Here is a 24,157-nt window from a genome sequence, read left to right on the forward strand (position 1 = left end):
ATCGTTCAGACTCAGATGAACTTGAGGTCTAGAAACAGCAGCACGTGAATCGTGTCATCGCTCAGTATTAACTTTTACATGTATTTTTCTGTTGCGTTTATTTTCTGTATTTTGCTGCTCATAAGTGATCATGTTTGAGCCTGCTGAGAGCACCACATTTACTTTCTTTGATTTGTAATTTTTTTATAGAGAAACTTATTATTTAATTGATTTTTATTTTATGCAGTTTTTTTTTAAGGAATGCATTAGAGGAATAAAGTATTTTAGGCTACAATTTGGACTTGTTTCTACGAACAAGCACAATGTTGCTGATGGTTATAGCCTTGTGCCTATCCTGTGCTAAAGGTAAGACATTCCTCTCATATCCGTCATTCCCTACTGTTGCACATATCTATATAAATTCTTTATACTTTAATACGATATCTTGCATCTGACTTTATTTCAGTTGTTTAGCCACAATTAGCCATGTCTTCTCATTTATCATGAATGATCTCAGTATTTTACTGTATGTAGACCTGTGGTGTTTGCATTAATATCACTTGTTTGCATATTTAAATTGTAAATAGTTAGTTTAACTTTATTGAAAGTAACTTTTTGTACATGCACTTAAGCAAGCATAATTAAAAATGCCTATATGGCTGTTGGTATTGTTTTGCATACAGAGTAAATACAGATTTCTTTGCAATTTGCTTGTATAATTACTTGCAGAATGCAAATGGCTGCTCGGTTATTACATAAAGTTGATTATTTAACTGTGGAATTAAAACTTTATCACAGTTGTTTTGAAGTCTACACTAAGGTTTTAATAGTGAAACTGAGAGGAGGGGATTTTTCTCAAATCGTCTTGATTCACATTGAATAAAACCATACTTGGAAAGCTCCTAATTTGGAAATGATATGCTGTGGAATTTTTAGTAATGCCAAAAGCAGCAATTTAAAAATTAGAGTCTGACAAATAGGCTTGTCATCAGTGCAGAGGCTGAGTCCTAGTTTGAGCTGTGCAAACTCAGCCACGTTTGGCCTAATGTTCTTAGACACTGCACAGACAGTAGTCCATTTTTACCCTCGGGCTCAACCATTAACCTACTTTGAAACATCACTTTCACACATGCGATTCCTAGTCTGAAATGCAAATATTGTTTATTTGACTCCTACTGTATGCTTTTCTATGCAAGTCAATAGGACGCCAATAGGACAAATCATCACATTGATCAGCCTCCTGAAGCTTGATAGGCAGAGATAACTTGTGAAACAGACTGTAAATTAAAGCTCAAAAATAAAGTTTAAATGTATTTCTTTTTGACTGGGCTTTAACATCAATTAGATTTATATAGTATACCTAAAACATAATCAGTATGGTTTTTTAAACAGGCAGAAGTGAGGATCGTTAATGAATTTATGCAGTGTTCTGTATAATAGAATTTTCGTTCCTCCCAATGATCTTCTCTAAGAACTATACAGGTTTATAATGCTTAGAATTAGAATGCACATTCTTTTTTAACTGAAAGTTGATCACCTTCAAGTGCCGTCCTGGGAGTTGTGTATAATGTACTTACAGCGGCTGCATAATACTATTCCAGGTACACAAATGCAATTAGATAAAACTGCCTTGCAAGCCCAAGACAATAAAATAGCAAAATCTTCACTTTGGTTACTTCTTTGTCACCCCTTACTCAGCACTTACTTTTGTATCACTAAACTACACTAAATCGGGTCTCTTTGAAAATTATTTGTCCTGTGACAGATGGGTATAACTAAACTCTACTTAGATTAAAATAAAATGTAGTGTCAAAAATCAGATGATTTGAAAACTTGAAAATGTAAAGAATAAACTATGAATTTTTTGTTGCCTTACTTGAAAAATTTTTTTTAGGAATAGCAATCACATTCACGTATCAGTATGACACATGGACTGGCATTTGACAAACTCCTCCAAAACGCACAGCATGTCAAGATCAACCTTCATCTTTTCAATGCTGCACTTTAGCAATCAGAAGGCAATGTAGCCCTTGCAGCCTGTCAGAAGGTAAAGGTTAAAGCATCTCTCCCAGATGAGTGATTTGACAAGCTGCTTGTCTGGACACACAGTACACCTGATCAGAGTGATGTTGACTATTTTTGCCTCCCCCTGCGTTGCTTTATTCCAAATCATCCTGCACCAAGAGGGGAAATGTTGTGTTTTGTGCTATTGAAGTAGCAAAAAGATTTTGTGGGCTTGACATCTATGGAAATGTTTTCTGAAAAGATTATAGACTAGCACATTGGGGAGAGTTTCAAACGGCAACAGAATGATAGGTTTTTGCTGACAGGTTTAGACCAATCATTATTTTTTTCTACTCTGACTTTGAATGAGGAAGGAACGCCATCTAGCAAATGACTTCTCTGAAATACAGCTCTGCAATGTAGAAATAGCAAGAGCACTGAGGTATAGCTGTCTAGAACATACAAAACAGTTTTGATAGCATATTTACCAAGCATAATGTTCTGTGAAAGTAACCTTGCCTTTACAGTGTTTTTGAATGAAAGCTTTTATTAGTACAGATTCTTATAGAACAGTCACTCACAACTAGTGGGCTGTGATTCACAAATGCATTGGAGTTGGAGACTAATAATAAACTGCAACTAACCATTTAATAAAGCTTAATTAGAATAATAAAAAAGATGTGCTTTTAAATTTGCAAAAATAATATCCTATTTGCATTTTTTTTATATATATATATATATATGGCCTTAAATGTAACTCAACATGTGAATGTTTTTGTGCAGAACATTTTTGGCTGCTAAGAGCATAAAAACATTGAAATGGTTTTGGATTGCTGAAATAAAACCAAAAAATTGCACAGTGGGGTGTGTACTGGAAAATAGCATTGATACTCTCATAATCTCTCATACACTCTATAATGCTAATCTAATTTGATCTGTTGTGTCCTCAAGGAATGAAGGTTGTGGAGTTGTCTGATGACCCAAGATCCCTGTCCCCTCTCGCTGCTCCTCCAAGTGTGAACTATCAAATCATCAATGCAGACTTCCTCCTCCTCAGAGACACCAGTCAGGACGTAATGGACAACTCCAGCCTGCGGGCACAAAGGCAACCTTTCATCCTCACTGGACTCACTGGCCAGCCAGCCATCAATGTCAGCTATGGTCCCATGTCTTTGGAGCAGTCTATACCACTGCATATGATCCACACCGGCCCCAGGATCCGGCGTTTATATTGGCCCGTCAAGTACGTTCTTCTACGCCAGCCTTGTATGTGTTGTTTTACGCAACCGGTAATAGAGACGATATGAGCGAGGGCCCGATGCAAAACATGCCAGGACAGAATGAAGGAGGGTACATTTGTCTTACAGCATATGCCTTCTGGGAATCCAGAGAGGTCAAGGACAGTTGCTCCATCTCTGCGGATGGTGGATTCTGCTTGGTGCACCTGAAACCTGAGCCAGCCTGGTTCAACCCGGAGGTGGCAGGTCAAGCTGGGAGCAGAGAGGCGATCAAAGAGGAAATGTTGCTGAACTTTACTACCAGATCAGACCCAGTCCCAGCGGTCAGTGTGTCCCGCAAGAGAGCAAGATAAGAAGGGGTCCACAGCATAGTGACCTGGGACGACAGATCTATGGAACCTCCATGAAGAAGATTGGGACCGTAAATCTCCTGCGATCGCCTCCTGGAAACCCCACGTTTATGCGTTTACGCCTCGGAGGAGCCGTCATCATCCAGACGTCCTCGAAACCACTAAAGACCACAGACACTGCAACTTTCTATGTGTTCCTATCAAGCACATCACCAGTTGAACATTTCATACTCAGGTAGGTTGATTGTATGGTTGCTTATCTGCTAGTTTTGCTCACTTCAAAATCATTTGCTCACTTTAATGTTGTTCCAAACCTGATACACTTTTCTTTGTTTTGAACACAAAATAAAATATTTTGAGTAAAAGTCAATGGGGTCCAAAACAACATATTCCTCCATACGTTTAATGAGAGTATATGCATTTTAAAGTAAACAAGATTGCTACAAAATATGGCATAAATAAGTGTCTGGTAGATCTAACCTGGCTTTCTGGGCTATAATCATTTCACATGCTGCTATCTGGAAGTCTGCAAAAAATCTGTACGCATAATGCAGTGCTGAGAAATTGGATTTATTCTGTTCAGGATTATATGGTTTTCTCAGAAGGCACAACAAATGTCAACTGTTTTCCTGGAAGAGACTTTTGGTCAGGCCAAAATAAGATGAAGAGGAGGTGCGTTGGGGATTGAGATAACAGCGTCCCATTTGGAACAGAAGCATGGCATGGAGCCAACAGATGTGTCAAACGCCCAAAAAGCTTAGTGCGAATTTAACAAGTACGCGACACTACAGTCATGCCACTTCATAGCCGAGAGAATGTAACGGTCCCACTCAGTATACAGATTACTGAAATGTAATAACGTTGTGCCGGCTCAATTCACTTTTCCAACTGGAGGAGTTTCAAAGGCACTCTTCCATAAATGGCAAAATAATGGGGAAATTATTTGGCAGCATTCATTTCTTAACATTGCATTGTTTGTGCGCCTTCTCTCCACATAAATAATGCATCAACTTAATGGAGCAAGAAAACAAATACCTAATAACTACTTGAGTCCTTTGGGCAGAAGTGAACATATTACAGCGAGAGCTCTATCGTACAAAAACACACAGTGCAATCAGTTTTTTCTAAGTCTCAATCCACAGCAATGGAGAAAGAACACATAAATGAGTGAAATTGGATTTATAGGCATGTTTTAGACTGAAGATATTGTTCTTTTTTTATATTGGCGCAGCTATTCTTTTTCTTAGAAGTTTGTTTGCGGTTGTTTTGAAAGCAAATGAAAATGTGGGGAAAATTTGTCCATAAGAACCACTGAGGTAAATTATATTCTGATCCATTTAGTAAGCTAATATTCAAAAATCTAGAGTAGTTTAATTTGGTATTAATGGTATTTAAGGTGGGGAAAATAAAATTTATTTATTTATTCACTTTTTAGTGATTCCTAAAGCAATTTGACTCTCTTTGGACAATATAAATACACTGATTTAAGACTTTGATTTGTGCTGATTATTTTGGGAAGTTGAGGAACCCTGTTCGTGATCTGAGATATACATTTGACCGACAGCTGAGACCAATATGCCACCTGAGCCCCCGAAATCCACGTGGCCTTCCACTTGGCTCTGATAGGGTTTACTTTGCCCTCCGCCCCAGCTCAAATGGACATTCGCTTTCAGTGTTAGCAGTAAAGTGAGGTGAAGGCTGGTATCCCAAAGAGATTGATTTTATCCAGGGAAAAATCTCTGCCCCACTTCACTACTCTCTCCAAGATTGAGTCCAGACCCCTGAGGTTATGATAGATAATCCACACACTGATTGAAAATTAGTGAAGTCTTTAACCCTTCAGAGATCTGCTCTCTTTCAACAGAACGTTATTTCAGCTTTTAGTTATAGTGCCCTGTGACTTATGCATATATATATATATATATATATATATATATATATATATATATATATATATATATATATATATATATATATATATAATATGTTGTTTTATTCTGCTACGTTACAGATTATTAATGTAAATTTATGTATTACAATATTATAGTAACATATTTTGTTGTTTTATTGATATATTTGGATAAATTTGGATAAACTATGATCTGTTTCAAATTCTATAATATTTATATTATTATTTTTTAAATTAATGAATAATATTAAAAATTCTGTTCTACTTGTTAACGGATTAAAGTACATGTATGTAAATAGAATTTTTTTGTATTATTCATACATTTGAATAGACACAAACAATTAATTTGCCAATATTAGAGTTCATATTTCATATGTTATACTACTTATTAGTGCTATGAATTCAATTTAATTCCATTCTATTCTTTACTATTTTCTATACTTAATCCTGCAAGCAGCACCATGCAGCTCCACATCAATATTCGTCCGTCTTTGATTTTGTGTCAGAGATTTATTCCATCAAGATCCTCATTATAGATTTGACTGAATTCTTTTGCCACTCATGCATACAGTGTTTCTTCCCCTGGCAGACCAAAACAGAACACACTCACAGTCTCTCTCTCTCTCTTTCTCTGTATTGCAATTTCTTTTTTCCGTCTCTTATTTTCCTCTCACGCTTTCATTGTTTCTCTTCATTTCCCTGGAATTAAAAATGTTTGGATTATCCAACTGAGGGTGTCATCTGTCTCAAAAAATTGCACGTCTGCTCTGAAGATGATGACGATACAAAATGGGTCAAGACAGACTCTGATCCCTCTCCCCTGAGTCCCAGGAGTTGATAGACAGTTGCTATCCCAGAGATCTACATGCGATATGAACTGATATAAGCCGTGATATTGTGTATAGTATTCTTTTCAGTACCAGATAATTTAAATAATAATTAAAATGCACATCTGCATGTGTCATTTAATGCACAGGCTCATTGTGCACATCGCTAATGAATCATTTGAGATATGCTGCATGAACATCTGTTTTTGAGGCAGAATTGCAGCGTGTGGCGTGAAACAGAGAAAAAAAAAAGATGGATGAGGGGTCGCGGAAAGATAATGCAGTGTGTCACAATGCTGTCAGCCGTGCTCATTCTATTTCTCCCACCGTGACCTGTTTCCTCTCTGGCCGCGCTTCCCAAGACGCCTGACTCCAGCACATGTCTGCGAGAATCTCACGTGGCAAGATTCCACGGTCTCTAAGTCCCATCAGTGGAGAGAAGGGACCGACGAACTGTCTGGCTGGTGGATAAATCCGAGAGATATGGGAGGGGGAAAAAAGAGGAGAAAAGAAGCATTTGGCTCTGTCTTTAAACTGAATGGTGGACATGTGGTTATGTTGGCCCAAGCCAAAGGAGACAGAGAGATTAAATTCACCAGCGCAGCATACTCGTTCTACACCCTTGATAAATACAACATTGTTAAATGTCCAATCGCTCTTTCTGCAATAGAGATTGAGCCAAGATTTAAAACTGGCAAGTGAAACAGGGAATTGAGAGCCGTGCCGACTGACCTCAACCCATGGTTAGCAGGTCCTATGAGCAGGATTTAAAAGCTGTCAATTATATCTCCTTCTACTGCCATTAGCAAGTTTGTACATGTTGTTTGTTTGTTTTTTTATTTATTTATTTTTTAGAAATGTGGCCCATGAGTCAGGTTGAATGGAAAGGGATGTCAGCGCAGATGGGCTTGAGATGTGTTTGTTGATTTTCTGTCCATCAGAGGACAGGTGAACGTTTTCCAACTCAACCTTTAGATGTGCAGGTCAGCGTCTTTAACATAGATGCCCTCTAGCAAACATTCAGTTAGCTCTGGACATGTTCATTGTATCATACATGGATTTTTACTGTTTGTGTGATTTTCCTTTCAGAATTGCCCAAAGGCAGTCATACAGTAAACACTGTGCTTCGTGCTTAAGATTTTACATGTCCATTAGCCTGTGATTAAACTACTTTTCATCTGTTTTCTTTGACTTTTATTGTTATTCAATGGACTATTATCAAGTCTAGTCCAGTTTGAACAGTAGATCATTCTGGGCAAGAAACACCAACTTGGAGCAATGTTTTGTTTGTGATGCATGAGAAACAGTCTATCACAGTTTGAGGTAAACCAATGTGGGTACAATTTGTGCTAATGCACAAAATAAAGGTGCTTCACGATGCCATAGAAGAACCTTTTTATCTAAATGGTTCGATAAAAAACCTGTAACATCTGACAAACCTTTTTGTTTCACAAAGGGTGAGATGGTTCTTTGTAGAACCAAAAATGGTTCTTCTGTGGTTTAATCTGAATTTTTTTCCATGTTGTTTTATAAATATAATTCAAAACGTGAAGCCAAATATACAGTTCTTCTGGTGTATATTGAGATTATGTGTTAATTTGCACATCATATCTTTAAAATTATGTTATCCAAATTGGGTTGTTTTGTCGCAAGTGTCAGTAAGATTTTTTAAGATATTAAATTTGTTCAGCAATGATGCATTGAATGAAAGGTGACATTTAGTAAAGGCATTTAAAATGTTACAAAAGACTTGTCCTTCAAGAACAAAATGCTGTTAATAGTCAAATGCCCTTGAACTTTTTTTAATTAAAGAATTCAGAAAAAATTGCTGTGAACACTGAACATTGATAATGATGAAGAATGTAGATAAAGAATGAGCACCAATTCAGCATATTACAATCATTTGTGAAGGATCATGTCACACAGAAGACTGGACTAAACTCTGCTGGAAATTACTTTTTTAAAAATATATTAACATAGAAAACAGTTATTTTAAATTGAGCTTTTTTCCACAATATTTTACAGTATTTTTGGAATAAATGCAACCTTGCTTAACCTAAGAGACTTCTTACTGTTTAACTACTTACTTTAAATTAATTACTTCTTATTTTAAATGGTTGTGTATATTAACGGTTCGTAGGTAAATCCAACAAGCACCAGCCAATAAGATCGCAACTGTCCATTTCAGCCAGGTGTTGTCATGTTTGTATTCAGTGTGCTTCAGGCAGTCAGTCAGCAGACTGTAGGCGTCCACCTGAGGCTGAGACCTTTCCACTGATGTCATCTGTCTGTTGGTTTGTTCCTTCCCACAGAGCCACATCAAGAAAAGGCATGTCATTCAGCACAGCCAGACCCAGTGATGCAAGCCTGTGGGACATCACTCTGGAACCTGGGAGAGGAAGTGACGCCCAAACCATCTCTGTGACCTGCCAGAAGAAAAGCACGTTCACTAGCAAAAGGCAAGCCATTGCTGCATCATTTCATTGTTCTTAGAAACCACTGAACCGCACTCTCCCTAGTTCACGTTTCATTGCTAAAAAGCTTTTTTTTGCCCTTGCACATCACCAGATGTGGTCTGTTTCCTCTGAAACCATGAGAATTTAGTGACAGATTGCAAAATTATTTTTTGACAGAGAAAAACAACCTTCTAATTTCTCCCCCCCCCTCATTGTTCAGGTACTAACAGATGTTCAGACAACCTGTTCGCCTTTTGCAGGATGGTATTTTGAATGAAAATGAAAGACCATCTTTTTCTGGTTAAAAGGGTGCAGGTTAACCACATTTACCCTGAACAGACACTTATTAAGCACAGAAAGCAGCTTCAGAGAAAAACTCGACACTTTTTGATTTCATGATTAATGGCACAAATCAATTCCATAACGCTAGGTATTCATGTGGAAAGCGACTGAAAATAACTTCATAAAAACGTGATATCTTTCCATCACCTCAGCTGCTATCCACAGAAAACATACAACTCCACTTTTATTAAGAAGAATGAGCTCTGGGTTCATATTACCTATGTGCATCTTGGCTTGGTTTTCATGTAAAGAGTTTTGAGTGTTTCTGGATCCAATTCAAATGTGTCTCCAAAACTGTGAGAATCTTGTTAATAAGAGCCTCCATCTGGGTGTCATATTTCTTTTAGTCTCATCGGCTCTTGTTCAGTGTCCATGGCAATGGCTTCTCATTATCGCAGAGTATAATGTATCACGCGCTACTATATTATAGTAAATAATGTATATGCTATAGTTCTAGCAGCTTGTAGCATACTCATACGTTTTTGCATTTATAGGAAGTAGAAGAAATATTGATTAATTCTTCCATTGGATTATTACATTCAAATTGAAGATTTGTAGCTTTTGTTCCATGTATTTTACCCCTGAAGTCAACTATTGTCAAATACACTAGATGACTTCAGAGTTAAAATACACAGAAGCTGGCATATTAATTAAAAAACAGATATGCTTTTCAAGAGTTTGTTGATGATCTTTTTTTTTTCAAATGTTTTTAAAATAACACTTATTTTCAACCTGGCAATTATTTGATCTTTATTGTATTAAAATAAATTTTAGCAAAAATTACTCCAGTCTTCAGTGTCACCTGATCTTTCAAAATGCATTATAAAATGCTTATTTGGTGAAACATTTCTTTTTGTTCTTTTCTTATTATCGAAAACGTGTTGAAAACGCTGCTGCGTAGTATTTTTTGGAAACCATGATTCTTTTTTTTAAGGATTCTTTGACAAATATACATTTCAAAAAGAATGATAAATGTCTTTACTGTCTTTTGATCAAAGTAATGTATCCATGCTGAATAAAATTAATTTCTTAAAAAAATCTTTTAAAGCCAAAACTTTTAAATAGTAATGAAGTAAAATTATTGATGACCCATCTTGCACATCAAATACTCCTAAAAATGAGAAACCACTTAATGCCACCTGTTTCTAACTAGTTTTAGCAAGTAGCAAATCATGGCTGAGATGTAAACTAAAGGCCACTGGCTATTTTTAAAAGGACAAGCCCTTGCCTTAACTACTTCTTCACAACAGAAAATCAGTACGGTATTGAGTTATTTCATTTGTTCACTGAATCATGTTAAGACAGTGATTAAATTGTCTTTTACGCTGAATTGAATTTTTCAAACTATAATAGCTCAACACCGAGGGCTGTCACCAGCTGCCATTCAGCAAGCGGTATCTTCCCGAGTACTTCTCTCTGCTCCCTTCTTTCCGTGTTTTACAGCGACGACCCACTTATCTTTAATCATCCTCAGTGCATCAGTGTGTTAGACCAGCTTAAAGACCAGCACGTTCCACAAGATTAGAGCAGAGATCTCCACATTAACCAGTGAAGAGCCAAACCGAGAGGTTAACACAGTGCTGGGAAGCACTTAGCACAGCGCAGCGATGATGGGTCATGACTCCCTTGATTTTCACCCCTTATCCTTTAACAATGGTCTTGAAAGAAAAAAAACAGATTGCATCATTTAAGACTATATCGTATAGAGATTTGCAGAGTTTTGAATCAAATCTCTAAGGATCTGTCCACTTTGGGAAAGCTTTTTCTATAGCACATACACTAAATTTTCTGATGCTTTCAAAGCTTCCTTTTTATGTGAGAGCTTCAGCATGCCGTATACAAATGCATGAACCGTAAGAAGCTGCATAAAAGTTTGATTTCTGTTATATAAAAGCACTTTATCAAAGCAAGTTCCAGCTGAACGGTGCGGTGTGAGCTAAATCATGTTCCTGCGATGAACTTGTTATGCTCATTAGAATGCTGAGTGTTTTAATGCTACTGAAGTGGATGAGAAGCTCCATCTCTCCTGATAGCTGATTGTGCTAACATTATTAAGATTCTGCACTGTCCTCTTTGGCTCTGTATGTCTCTTTTGACCCAGAAAATGAATTTATGTCACTTGTTGCAAAGATCGGGATGTGACTGTGTCCCGATGTTGTGTTTACAGAGGTCTGCTGGAGGTCTTGCAGCTGGACTTTGAAACGGAGGAGCAGAGTGATCAGTTAGAGAGCCAGATGATCACGTGGCGACTAGAGCTGCCTGGAAACATGATCCGGGATGAAGGAACCATGAGGATTTACACCATTCAGAGAGACTATGTGGGAATAGCACCACTGATCACGGTTTGTTTTTAGTTTGGAACTATTTTCTTTGTGTTATGATCACATGGGACAATTCTTCTCAAACTAAAGTTTACCCAAAATGCTTACTATATGCCATTATTGCTTGAAATGTAAAATGAAAAAAATATATATTTTTGTGTCAAGCAAACTATAATAGCAGCATCATTTGGAATGACGCGAGGGTAAATAAATGACAGAATTCTTTGCCCTTTAACTTTTGTAAGGTTTTCGTGAGGTCACATTTTATAAGGGCGTCTGTGAAGCATGGACATTTCAAAATGAAATCACGTCGGTGTGACAAGTATTTGTCATGCTTTGTGTAAAATCATTTGACTATAAAGCCACATTGACAGCCCTTATACATGATTTATGTGTCTTTGTTCTGTCTGTGTGTTTTTGTGACTGTGTATATGTGTATTAATTGTCCAGAGGCGCAGTACCAATTCTTTCGCCCTCTGATCTCTTCCTACTGTCCATTACTATTGGTCAAACCGCTGAAGAATTTGCCCTGGCATTCATTTTATAAGGACACCCACGTAATTCCCGAAGCCATCCACATGCATCCCTTTAGTACAAGTTCACTGGCAGCCATTAAAATGTAATAATGCATCTTTTTATCACGTAACTGTTTAAGACAAATAAAGCAGAAAGAGATTGTGACAATTCATTGATATAAAGCGTCCATTATAAGCTAGCTGCCAGATTTGTTTACTGAAACAGTCTATTTCACAGCATGACCCTGTCCCTGAAATAACACCGGTATAAGAGTGTGGGATTTTGCCGGTAACTTTTTAAATCACAGTCAGCATCTGTTGTGTTGCATTTGGAGGATGCTCGTGGACATCTGTTGGGTCTAGATGTTAAATCTACGCTCAAACCTAATCATCCTAGCGTGTTCGTCATCACAGCGGCACACTGTAAGATAATCATTAGGGTATTAAACTCAGACAGAGAGAGTCTGATCCACGATTGTTGCCTTGACATTTTTGACCTGGTTAAGCTTTTACTCACCACCAAATTGAGATACTTCACAGGGGCTTATTAGATGAAGAGAATGCTTGTTCTAAGTATTAGCCCACTTTGTTTACAGTGAGTCATGTTTCTTCCATATGTACATACCTCTGTGTTAATTAGAGATGGGACACTATGAGATGCATAAGTATGATAGAATAGTTTTTTGATTTTTAATTGATATTTTCAGTGAGGATACTTTAATTAGTGTGCTGTTTGTTTGCACAGTAAAACACTCAGAAAATTCTATTTCAATTAATCTCCTTTAAAGCACCACCACTACAGTTAAAGAGTGTTGTGACTGTTGTAGTCAAAACCCAACAAGGATTGTTTTTGCGGTCTAATCTGCAAACATTTGCTTGGACCAAGAGAAAAAAAAACTACTAGAAATATCAACATTTTCAAAAAATGTTTTCTTTATAAAATTTGGTTCATAAATTTGTCATAAGCACTTTTGTTGGAAAACACTTGGGTCATATGTTACCCTGGACCTTTTTTTTTTTTTTTTTCAAACTGAGCTAAATAAATAAGCTGTATGATTGCTATATGATTTCTTAGGATAAGACAATGTTTGGCAGAGATATAGAGAAATTGGTAGAAATATAACTATTTGAAAATCTGAAACTTACAGGGTGCAAATATAAAAAATGTGTTCAAAATACTGAGAAAATTAGATTTAAAGTTATCCAAATAAAGTTATTAGCAAAGCATAATACTAATCGAAATCGTGTTTATATATTTGCGGTGCAAAATTGCAAAATATCTTAATGGAACCTAGTCTTTACTTAATATGATAATGATATCTGGCATAAAAGGAAAATCTATAAATTTGACCCGTACAATATGTAGTGTTGGCTGTTGCTACAAATATACATATTTGATTTGGTATCACATAGGACTTTAAACATTACTGATTGGTATGTGTTTTTCATCAGATTCCTATAGATTTTGAGTCATATTTTTGCAAATTCATCAACACCATATATGTTAAGCAGTTAGATCACACTATCTGTAAAATTCAGGGGAATATTCAGCAAAAATGTAGAATACGATTCAATTTAAAACTCTTATCCTTTTGTCTGGGCATGTCAATTTTGAAAATGTAGTTTTGCACATCAACACTAAATGAGTGTTGTTTGTTGTGCTTTTTTTTTTCAGGATACGGAGCTCCTCAACACGGCTGTGCTGACTGGTAAGAGGGTTTCTGTGCCTGTGAAAGTTTTGGGAGTTGAGGCTGATGGCTCCATCACAGACATCACTAACTCGTCTCGCTGCAGGTCTTCAGACCAGGATGTCCTGAAGGTAATGCATGTCAAGGTCAAGCCACTTTTGACAGCTTCAGCAATCTCACACTCTGTGTGCTTCCTATTAGCTGCTTCTGAATGACTTGTCTATCAGAACTGGAGAGAGGGGTCAGGGAATTCGGCTTAGATGACCACCATATCCTATCTCCTCACCTAGAAAGAGAAAAACAGAGGAGGGAGACAGACGTTGACTCATAAGCCTTCATTGAACTTGTGTTTTTTACCCAAAGCACACCTGTCTTTTTCCCCCGTGTGTTATGAAGAGCTTGAGCCCTTTGTTATTACTGGATTGTTCTCTGGGGCAGTGCTTCTGAACTGGATTTGCCCCAGGACCAAAATCCTATATCAGACACAGTAATCAAAAATGTGCTTAAAATCAAATTAATTTATTCACATAAACCGCCCAGCAATATGCAGAATTATTAACAATGACATACGCTGAATAGGATAGTTTAACTAAATATCTCTTTTCATGGTTCAGTGCTCTCAGTAAGAAATAATTCACAGCACAAACATTTTTTGTAAACAAACACATAATGTATTCTCTTTGACCTTGTGCGAATGAGTTTGAACGGACCTTTGAGGTCAGTTACAAAATATATCAAAATTATTTTCCCTTTCTTTCTTTTAAAAGTTGATAAGCCTACTTATTTTGCTATATTAAATACGCACATTTATATAATTTGATTATTTGAATTTTGCATCGACCCTGTCAGAACAGATCTTGCCAGTCGAGAGCCACTGCAATAGCCCTCAATGAGCTTGTTTGGACCTCATGCTTTTGATAACGGTCTTCTTTTTGGATGCATATCACTGTGAGTACCTGAAGATATAAAGATCTCCAGTGCCCTCCTGAGCTTGTCTTTTCCAGGTTAAGCCTTAAAACATAAATGGAGGGACTCATTAACTTATTTGGTGGTAAATAACACACAAGGGATGATTGAACTACTGCACACAAACCCAAGTACTGCCATGTGTCTTTCTTACACACAGACACCTTAACTCACAACAATGAATCACTTTGAAAATAAAGGTGGAAGTGCATAAGTCTCTCTTTTTTTGTTGTGAATAGATTTTTAGTTTAGACCATGCGCTCTGTGGTTTCTAAATTAGTCTTCGGAGTACTGGGGGTGAATGAAACATCGATGCAACAGTGCCCATAGATTTTCCTAATGGGATAGAACAATGTACAGTACACAGGGCTCATTATCCTCCCACCACCCTGACACTCATATCATAAAACATTTTTATATTATCTATTTATATTTATTATATTTTAGCAGAAATTTATATCCAAATCCATGGAAAATGTCCCTCCACAATTCAATTATCCAGTAACATAAGACTAATAAGATTAATATTTAGAGATTTAGGTGTCACAAGACATGAAAGAGACTAGATTTTTGAGAAACAGTAAATGCGGAAGATCTAGGAAGTGATTTTGTGCTTTGATGTGGAACCAACATTCACTCACAAACTGCAGAAATTGTGATGGAACGTAGACCTGCCACAACGAATGAGGTACACTACACTGCCCTTTTCACTTACAGGTGTCTGAGAGGTGTGATTCTGTGTATGTTAACGGCAAGGAGACGCGTGGAAGGGTGAGGATGATGGTGAACTTCACCTACAGCTACCTGAGCACACAGCTGGAGGTGAGCGTGTGGATGCCTCGAGTCCCCTTGTATATGGAGATATCTGATTCAGAGCTCAGTCAGATCAAAGCCTGGAGAGTTCCTGTCACAGGAAACAAAAAGTAAGTGACAAGTGTATTTCCGTTGACACGCAGCCCCATTAAGCCCCATTAAGTTGTTGGTATAATAATAATCATTTTGCACTTTAAAAGAAATTTATATGAACAGTGGAAAATATTATTATATAAGCAATATTTAAATTGCCGCATATCAGTGAGTTTGAGTGTAAAAATACTAATACACTAATAATAATACTTTTAATTACTAATTGAGATTTATTAGTATTTCAGCCTTAGGAAGTAGATTTACTTTCAATTCTCTGTAATAATACAAACATAGATATATCATGAGTATAATCCGTACTAAATTATCTCACATATTTAAATCATAAAACCTGCTTTTACAAATTAATCCATATTTACTGTATAAAGAAATGTATATGGTTTATTGTCTTAAATTTGAAAGATGTTTGACATTTATTGTTGTTAATAAATATTTTAAATGCGCTATTTATGTTGTTGAATTTTGATTTCTTGAAGTGTGGTTTGAAATGTGATTTTTTTTTTTCTAGTTTCTTTATTTTTAGCTCCTCAAACTAGCTCAGAACGTTCATATTTGATGTTCCACCTCATATGAACCCTTTCCACTTTAAAACTGCTCCATATCAGTTTTTTATTACATTGCAGAGACTTTATTTTCAAGGCAGAGATGAGAGACATTATTATAAATAATAAACAATGAATCTTATTATAAAAAATAAGTGATTTATTTTCGTTCATGTTTTTTATTATTAACATTAACTTTTTGCCATGTTCTTGAGCATGTTTTAATGCATAATTTATATTGCGAATTGTACTTGAATTTTGAATCTTGTATTCCACTGTGAATTTTTATTTTCTCATTTTATTTTTATTTTTAGCTCCTCTAACTAGCTCAGAACTTCTATTTTTGATGTTCCACCTCATATAGACTTTTTTACACTTTAAAACCGCTCCAAAGTGTTCTTGTTAGAATAGAGAATGTGTTCCACAGAGATACCCCAGTGGTTTTTTATGACATTGCAGAGACTTTCATTACAAGGTAGAGATGAGAGATTGCTGAGTATAGTCAAATAGCAGATAGCAGAAAAAAAAAGATATATATATATATATATATATATATATATATATATATATATATATATATATATATATATATATATATATATATATATATATATATATTGAGAACAGGAGAGTGAGGAAAAGAGTTGTTCATCTTCTCTCTGCATGTTTCTCAGAGTGAGCTGGGACACAGAGGAAGAGGATGAGAGGAAGGGCCGAGGCTGCATGCTGCAGTATCAGCACAGTTTGATTCGAGTGCTTACGGTCTTCACGGCAGAATCGCCAGATCCAAGCAGCCCGTCTCCTGCATACTTCCTTGGCTCTGATTGGCAGGTAGATGTGACACGGCTGGTTCGCTACTTTCTGAGAGTCGGGGATACAAGCGTTGCTCGCCTGCAGGCAGGAACCGTGCTGACAGGCAAGGCTGTGGGAGTCACCACCGTGCAGGTAATGGTGATAATGACAGAGCCACCCGCAGCTGTCAGCTTTGCACAATTCTCATTATTCATTAAGACAACAAAGTTTAGTGTGGATTTAGTTAATATCAGTGATGATACAGACAGCACTGAGATGGATTGCTCGTTTTTTTTTTTTTGAAAATTGGAAGACAAGTAAATTAAAAATGATGCCATGCTGGGCTTGGTTTGTGTTGTTCAGGTGATGTCTCCGTTGTCAAACTCGGTTCTGGCTGAGAGGATGATCCGAGTTCTGGATGATAAAGTCAGTATTACAGAGCTGGGTGTGCAGCTGGTCTCTGGCCTTTCCCTGAACCTGCAGCTCAGCCCAGGAAGCAACAGGGCCATCATTGCCAAGACAACCACACAGGAGATCATACACTACCCCAAGCAGGTAATTCATGTTGTTACATGGGCCGTCAGACTAATTAAACGAATTATGAGCTAGTTCATTAAAGCAAAAATAACTACATAGAGACAAGAGACAGGAAATACTTTTAATAATTAAAAAAATAAAAAAACAATTTAATGATGAAAGGTACTAAATTAAAGTTACATTAACATTAAATGTAATCTGTAAATCTGTAAATATGTTATCCGTTAAGATGACTTAGTATTTTTTATACTTTTAATTCTAATATTTTATTTAATACTTAAAAAATTTATTTCAAGCTTTTAATAATTAAAAAATATGTTTTAAGTCTTTGACTGTTCTAAATTAATACCAAATTAATGTTAATATTTTAATGTGACATTCATACTAGCTAATAAAATACGTAATTCATTACATTGATTTAGTATTATTAATTTAATACTTTATTATTTAATTTAAGAAGAAAAAATATATATAATGATAATTATATTATAATAAAATAATTATTATTATTTTGAATGGTTAAAGGTACTAAATAAATGTTGCATTAACATTAAACTGACTGAATGCATCATCCATCCAAGGTGCTTAAAAAAAAATGTTGTGTCTAGTATAGTACCATTAATCACTATCTTTGCGAAGCACTGACCATTAAGTGTAAGGAAGAGTTGTACAACGAATACAACTATGCTCTAAATTCCTTCATATAACTGCCTGTTCCAGTGCCAGGTCTGAGTGGCATAACACGATCCGATCAATATCAAACTATTAGTACTCAGCGAGAGGCCTCATTCGTCTCTTGATGGGCTTTGCAAGCAGAGCTCCTAAGGCAATGCATAATGTATTTCACCCCAGAATATAGGGCAGCCTGTGGTGCCAGTTGCTTATACTGTATTAGCCAACAGCTCTGGGTTATTGTGCCACAACTTCTTATGGTACAAACTCTGCACTGTGCCCTCTGGTGGTTAAGCAAATGGAATTTTGAACATAAACATATAAATATTGATCCATTTTTCCATAAGCCTGTTACATTCTACATCATTCCAAAGAACGACATATAATATATTGCTAAGATGCACTTTTAGCTGTAATGCTAACTAAAAATTAATTTTCAAGATGATTAACTTTGATGCTTTAAAGGAGTAGTTCACCCAAAAATGAAAATTATTACATAATCTACCAATCCCCAAGCCATGCTATTTGTATATGACTTTTTTCTTTCAGACGAACACAGCCAGAGTTTTTTAAAAATGTATCCTGGCTCTTACAAGCTTGGTAATGCTGGTGGATAGTGGCCCTTATATTAAAGCTCCATAAATAGTTTATATCTGTTGTAAAACTAACCCATGTGCCTCTGCGGGGTTAACACAAGTAAAGCAGATTGATGGGTTTTTGTAACAAAAATATTTCTATTTTTAACTCAAATCACTGACATCCGACAACAACTGTATGCACGTTCACAATAGAGCCAAGTTCCGACCATTCCAGCCATAGACGGAAGTCAGTGATTTGAGTTATAATTTAAAAAAATACTAATATTTTCATTAGAGAAACCCATCATGTGTTAACCCCCCGGAAGCATATAAGTTAGTTTCACAGTGGATATATTTGATTCATGGAGCTTCAAAATAAATGACTTGAATGAGCCTGTGATTGTTTTATGTAATGTTTAAATAAATATTTATAATCTTTTACAACAGGAGGCGGTGGTTGGCTGCTGGCTGAAGTTCAGCGATGGCTCCCAGACTCCTCTTGATGTGTACGATCCCAGTGGTTATTCCGTCACCATTTCTTCACTGGACCCAAAGGTAGCAACTGTGCGAAAGATCCCGGGGTCCGTCTTTGTTGTGGTCGCTGAAGCCGAGGGACAGGGCTTACTACTCAGAGCGGAGCTAGCTATCTGCGAGGCTTGTCAAAAATCCAAACGCAAGAGCAAACTGGCTGTGGGTGGAGGCATGGTAAAGGTAAAATTCCCGCCGGATGAACAGTTTGCAGGGACTGGCAAAAAAGAAAGTGATGGTGAGGGTAGAGACGATGTGTCTAAACTGATTCTTACATCCCCTCTAAACACACTTCAACACACTGTTATCCAAGAGAGCACCACAAAAGCATTCAAAACTGCAACCAATTCCAACCTTCAAGAAGCAATAGGAGGTGGCGTATCTACAATTAATTCCCTAAACACTATGGATAAAACTCTCATTACCAAGCCCATTGCAGACATAGCGCTTGTTACTGTAGGCCCTAGGAGTCCAATAAAGAACGGATATGGAAACCTGCTTGAGAAGTCTAACTTCCCTTTTCCACCACAAGAACCCAAGAGAGAACCACCATTAGTGGAGAGTGACTTAATACAGATGTTTAGTGTGTTCACAGACATAGAGGTCTGCATCTATGCATTGGTAGGACTCTCTTGCTTGGTCATTATCGCCATCTTACTTCACTGTGCCACCAACAGCGCAAGATCACGCAGCAAGAAGTCTCCGGTTCAGTGCCAGGGTCAATCTGAGCACAAGCATCACTGGGTACGTCTAGGCACAGCTGCAGAGCAAAACAGAGCTGCGCCGATTGCGACTACCTCCAAGCAGGAGATGCAGGCAGCTGTGCAAAGACCGGTTCAGATGCAAAACAGCAGAGGCCCGGAGACAATCCAGCCGAGGGAGATCCCAGCCATTGCAGGTGAGGAGAGAACTGCCACTCTGGGACGAAGAACCAACACGCTTCCTCCGAGGCGGGATCCCATGGCTCCACTGCCTCCAATGGCAGTCAGATCTGCCACCCTCCTGGCAAGGCCCGTTCGCAGCGATCCTCTACATTCTCCCACAAGCAAAAGGAATCAGGTGCAATTTACAACCTTTACTACTCTGGACATCAAACACCTGGCTGCTCTCAAGAAGAGTGGCCAGAACTTCAGCTGGGCCAGTCAACCAGTTGGAGGTTGTCAAGCTGCCAGTATCAGCCAGGGTGGGTTAAATGGTAAAGCTGAAAGAGTCAATCATGTACATTTTTGTAACCCTGTGGAAGTATTTGCTCCGACACCGGAATCCAAAGAATCCAAAGGATTTCTTCCAGAAGGTCCATGGCCTATGGCTACACCGGTGTCAAAAGTGTGATGGTTTCTGTTTAAATTGGCCACAGATCTATTTTTATATAAATTGTTGCATTGAACTGAATTTGACAGTTTATATAGGAATGTTTTTATGGACAATTTAACACAAAAATTTCTTTGTTTTTCATTTATGTGTATGCCTGTCTGAAAAGTTTGATGTAAATATTTCTGCAACCTGCAAGTTTTTACAACAAATATAATTGATGATAATATATAAAAAAATGTGTATATTGTTTTATTGTTTTTAAACAGGCAAATACATTTAATTTAATTAAAGATTTAAATATATATGTATAAATAAAATGAAAATGTATGAAATAGATCCATTAATGCAAATATGAAGTTGTATAATATTAAGCTTATTTAATATTAAGTTAACATTAAATAATCACATTTCTTCTACACATAGGTTCAGTTTTCAGTGTTAACTATTGATTTTATGCTTTAATGAATTCATCAAATAAAGTATCTGCTTGTGTACATTTCTATTATTGTAATGGTCTTTAATGACACGTTGTTTTGTGCCTATATCATTCTATTTATGTTAAGACTGATTCAACACTGATTTACAGTGGCTCTAGATCCTCTTTTTATTATTAATAAGTGGATTCATCCGTTTTATGACTGCAGAAGTACAGCTTCTTATAAAGCTTCACATGCCTCCTGATTGTTTTCTGGTTATCTAGTCTTTGACCCGTGCTCTGGTTCAGCTCATCAGTGACACCTTGGAGTAAAAACAAAGAAATCTCTGCTGCAAACAAAGCTCTATTTTATTGTGATACCACCAACCCTAGCTTTGCAATGACTGCCATCGCCCTCTGCCTCAAAAAACAGCTATCTCTCTCTCGAGTGAGCACTGCTTTAAATCTTGAAATTGCGTTTCCCTCGTTGCATGTGGAGAAATAGGTTGGCCTAGCCCAGATAATCTGATGTGTTGCACCTCAGGACTGTTGTAGATTTGCAGGGAGGATTTCATCTCCAAAACAGCTCTAAGGTACTTCCACAGCAGTTACCAGTTAGAAATAAACTTCCAAGCTTGTTGCCTGTGTGTAAACACTTTCTTTAAAATATTTAATTTCACAACGTAATTTACATTTCAGCAACATTTATTTGAGAATAAATCAAGACAAATTAAATTGTTTTGCTATAGGAGTTGTTGCAAAAAAAAAATAAAAAAATTGTGTATTACGACTATTAGTAGGGTGGATAAAATATATATGTTTAATATTAATACTATTATTTAATATACCACAAGTTAGACTGGTAGGTGGACAGTTTTCCTATTTCCTATGTTGAATTAATAATGTTGTTGTATTGTTGGGTCTTTTAATGTCACGGAAATACTTCTTTTTTTAACAGTGCAAAATATGACAAATAACCAGTTTAAGAAGCACTGCTAAACTATTTTTTTCCCCCTAAAAAAGAAAATCATGCCGATCCTGCTAATCATCTAGTCCTTAACTATTTAAGAGTCTTAAAATGATCTGTAAAATTTTCTAGGAATAGGATGGGCATAGCACAAAGAAATACATATTTGTGTGTAGGAAGTGAATAACAGCTACGTCTGTGCTATCATTACAACAGTCACCTAATCCAGAGCGTTGGATATTCTATTGACAGATTTACAGGATTGAGGTCATTGTGTTTCTGGATTAACATGCATTAGTTGATCTCTACCCACACGTGGGCCAAACATGGTGAATCTGCTCTTAACTCCTTTCACTTCTGGCTTGTATTTAATACTGGCCAAAGGTAGTATCTTCAGCTAGCCTGTCTGCAGTTTTTTAAGTACATTTCAAAGAATTTTTATCTGAAAGACTGTATGTTACAACAACATTTTTTTTAGGTGGCTGAATTCACTCAAAAAATTGTGATATATAAAAGATAATATATAATAATAGACAAAAGATATATAAAGGATAATATAAGATAAAAAAAGTGCCTCGCTTTACATTTCATCAGTGTGTGCTAGAACTATCACTGATGATCCAGCGAATGAGTGCAAACGCATGAAAGTGGAGGACTTGGCATCCTCTTACAGAGAAGCGGTAACTGATGAAAGCAGGGCGCAATGGCGAGCTTCCACAAGTTGATGAGGGACTATAGCAATAGTGAGGTAGCACTGAATGAGGGTTACTAGAATATTAATTATTGATAAGAAAATGGGACATCCATAGAAAACAAAAACAAGTTTAGATGTTACAACTTTGCAACAAAGACGTTTTCATTCTGCTTTTTTACTAGTTCACAAAATTGATAGTGTTGTAATAAAAAACAGATTTTTGACTAATGTTTTAGCAAAATAATCCTCACAATGGATAATATATTAAAACTACAATTAAAAGATGTAGGTGTAGTGGATAAGGGTTGGTGACGAAAGGTACTGATTTGATTGTGACGAGCAAAACGCTTAAACCCAGGTTGCTCCATTTAATATCATTTAATGTTTAATTACATTTAATGTTCCTGTAATATCACATTAAGACATTTTAAAGTATAAGAACCCTTATAGATTGCAACAGTCAGGTTTTCATATATTCACAGTTAAATTTTCATATTCATAAACTGTTTAAAACCCACCTACTGTGAACTAAGAGAATATTAATCACGGTACATTTGTTGAAGCAATCAGTTCTTTTATATATAAACATGTTCAAGTTTTGACAGTGAATTATGCAAGAATCTGTACAGAAATCTCCTATGAATCAGATAAATCATGTCTTAAAATAGGTGGTTTTATGTTTATCTATTTAAAATATATATATATATATATATATATATATATATATATATATATATATATATATATATATATATATATATATATATATAATTTGCAGTGCTTCATGAGATTCTAATTATTTCTGCCACTAACACTGTTAGGTACACAGTATTGTACCTTTGTCTTTTTATCATATTATCATCATTTTAAATGTTTTTTGCTTTGTACAAATTTTAAGAAGGTTTTGATCCAAATTGGTTTATGGTCTATAACTCTTAAACAACGACTTGCTTGAAATCCATATTGGAAAAAGTACTTCCAGAACCAAGGCTCTTAAAAGAGCGGGCATTCACTGTTGCGTTTTATTAGGCTCTGCAGAATACTTGATTCTGATTGGTTAATTGCAGCATCTAGCCGAGGAATATTGTTGAATCAGATTACAGACTTGCTCTCATTTCATACAAACGCAACTAGCACCATCTTGCGTCGCAATTTTCAAATGTACTGAAAATGACCTTGGAAGACCTTGGATGCATCTTAGACTGATTGTTTTTGTGCATTGTGTTTATTTGGTATGTATAATAGAATCATTGTCTATAATAATTGATTTCTAGTGTCAGACGACTTTGCTCAGAGAAGGCTGTTGGTTTTTAAAAGCTTTAGAGTGAGAAAAAGATCTGTAAGTGGTCATATCTGTATTGGCTGTACGATTTATCAGATTTGTCTGAAGTATTAGAATATTTGAAGAAAAGTCTGCTCTCTGCTCCAGTTTAAGCTATTTAGAGGCTGTTGAACTGGTTTGGCTTGAAAGATTTTTACAGTGTATGAAATGTATTCCCCAGAGCAACTGACAATCTCTGAGAAGAGCATTTAAAGTTCAACAAATCTCACTTGAAAGTACAGATGAAGCATTTCTGTGCTCTTTGAAAAGAATATGAA

At 36.3% G+C, this 24,157-nt stretch overlaps 1 protein-coding gene across 1 annotated transcript; it reads left to right on the top strand.

The window, feature by feature from the left end:
- The first annotated feature begins 302 nt into the window (after nt 1–302).
- Nucleotides 303–20,634, top strand: LOC122326553 (transmembrane protein 132D-like). The gene is given in 11 exon segments (XM_043221519.1): nt 303–345; nt 2,935–3,204; nt 3,207–3,455; nt 3,458–3,806; nt 8,620–8,766; nt 11,273–11,447; nt 13,617–13,760; nt 15,313–15,518; nt 16,736–17,006; nt 17,217–17,408; nt 19,088–20,634. Coding segments are annotated over 11 exon segments (3,459 nt in total). The 3' UTR covers nt 20,501–20,634.
- The last annotated feature ends 3,523 nt before the right edge of the window (nt 20,635–24,157 follow it).

Source organism: Puntigrus tetrazona, chromosome 21 (genome assembly GCF_018831695.1).
Source record: "Puntigrus tetrazona isolate hp1 chromosome 21, ASM1883169v1, whole genome shotgun sequence".
In the NCBI taxonomy this organism is placed as follows: Eukaryota; Metazoa; Chordata; class Actinopteri; order Cypriniformes; family Cyprinidae; genus Puntigrus; species Puntigrus tetrazona.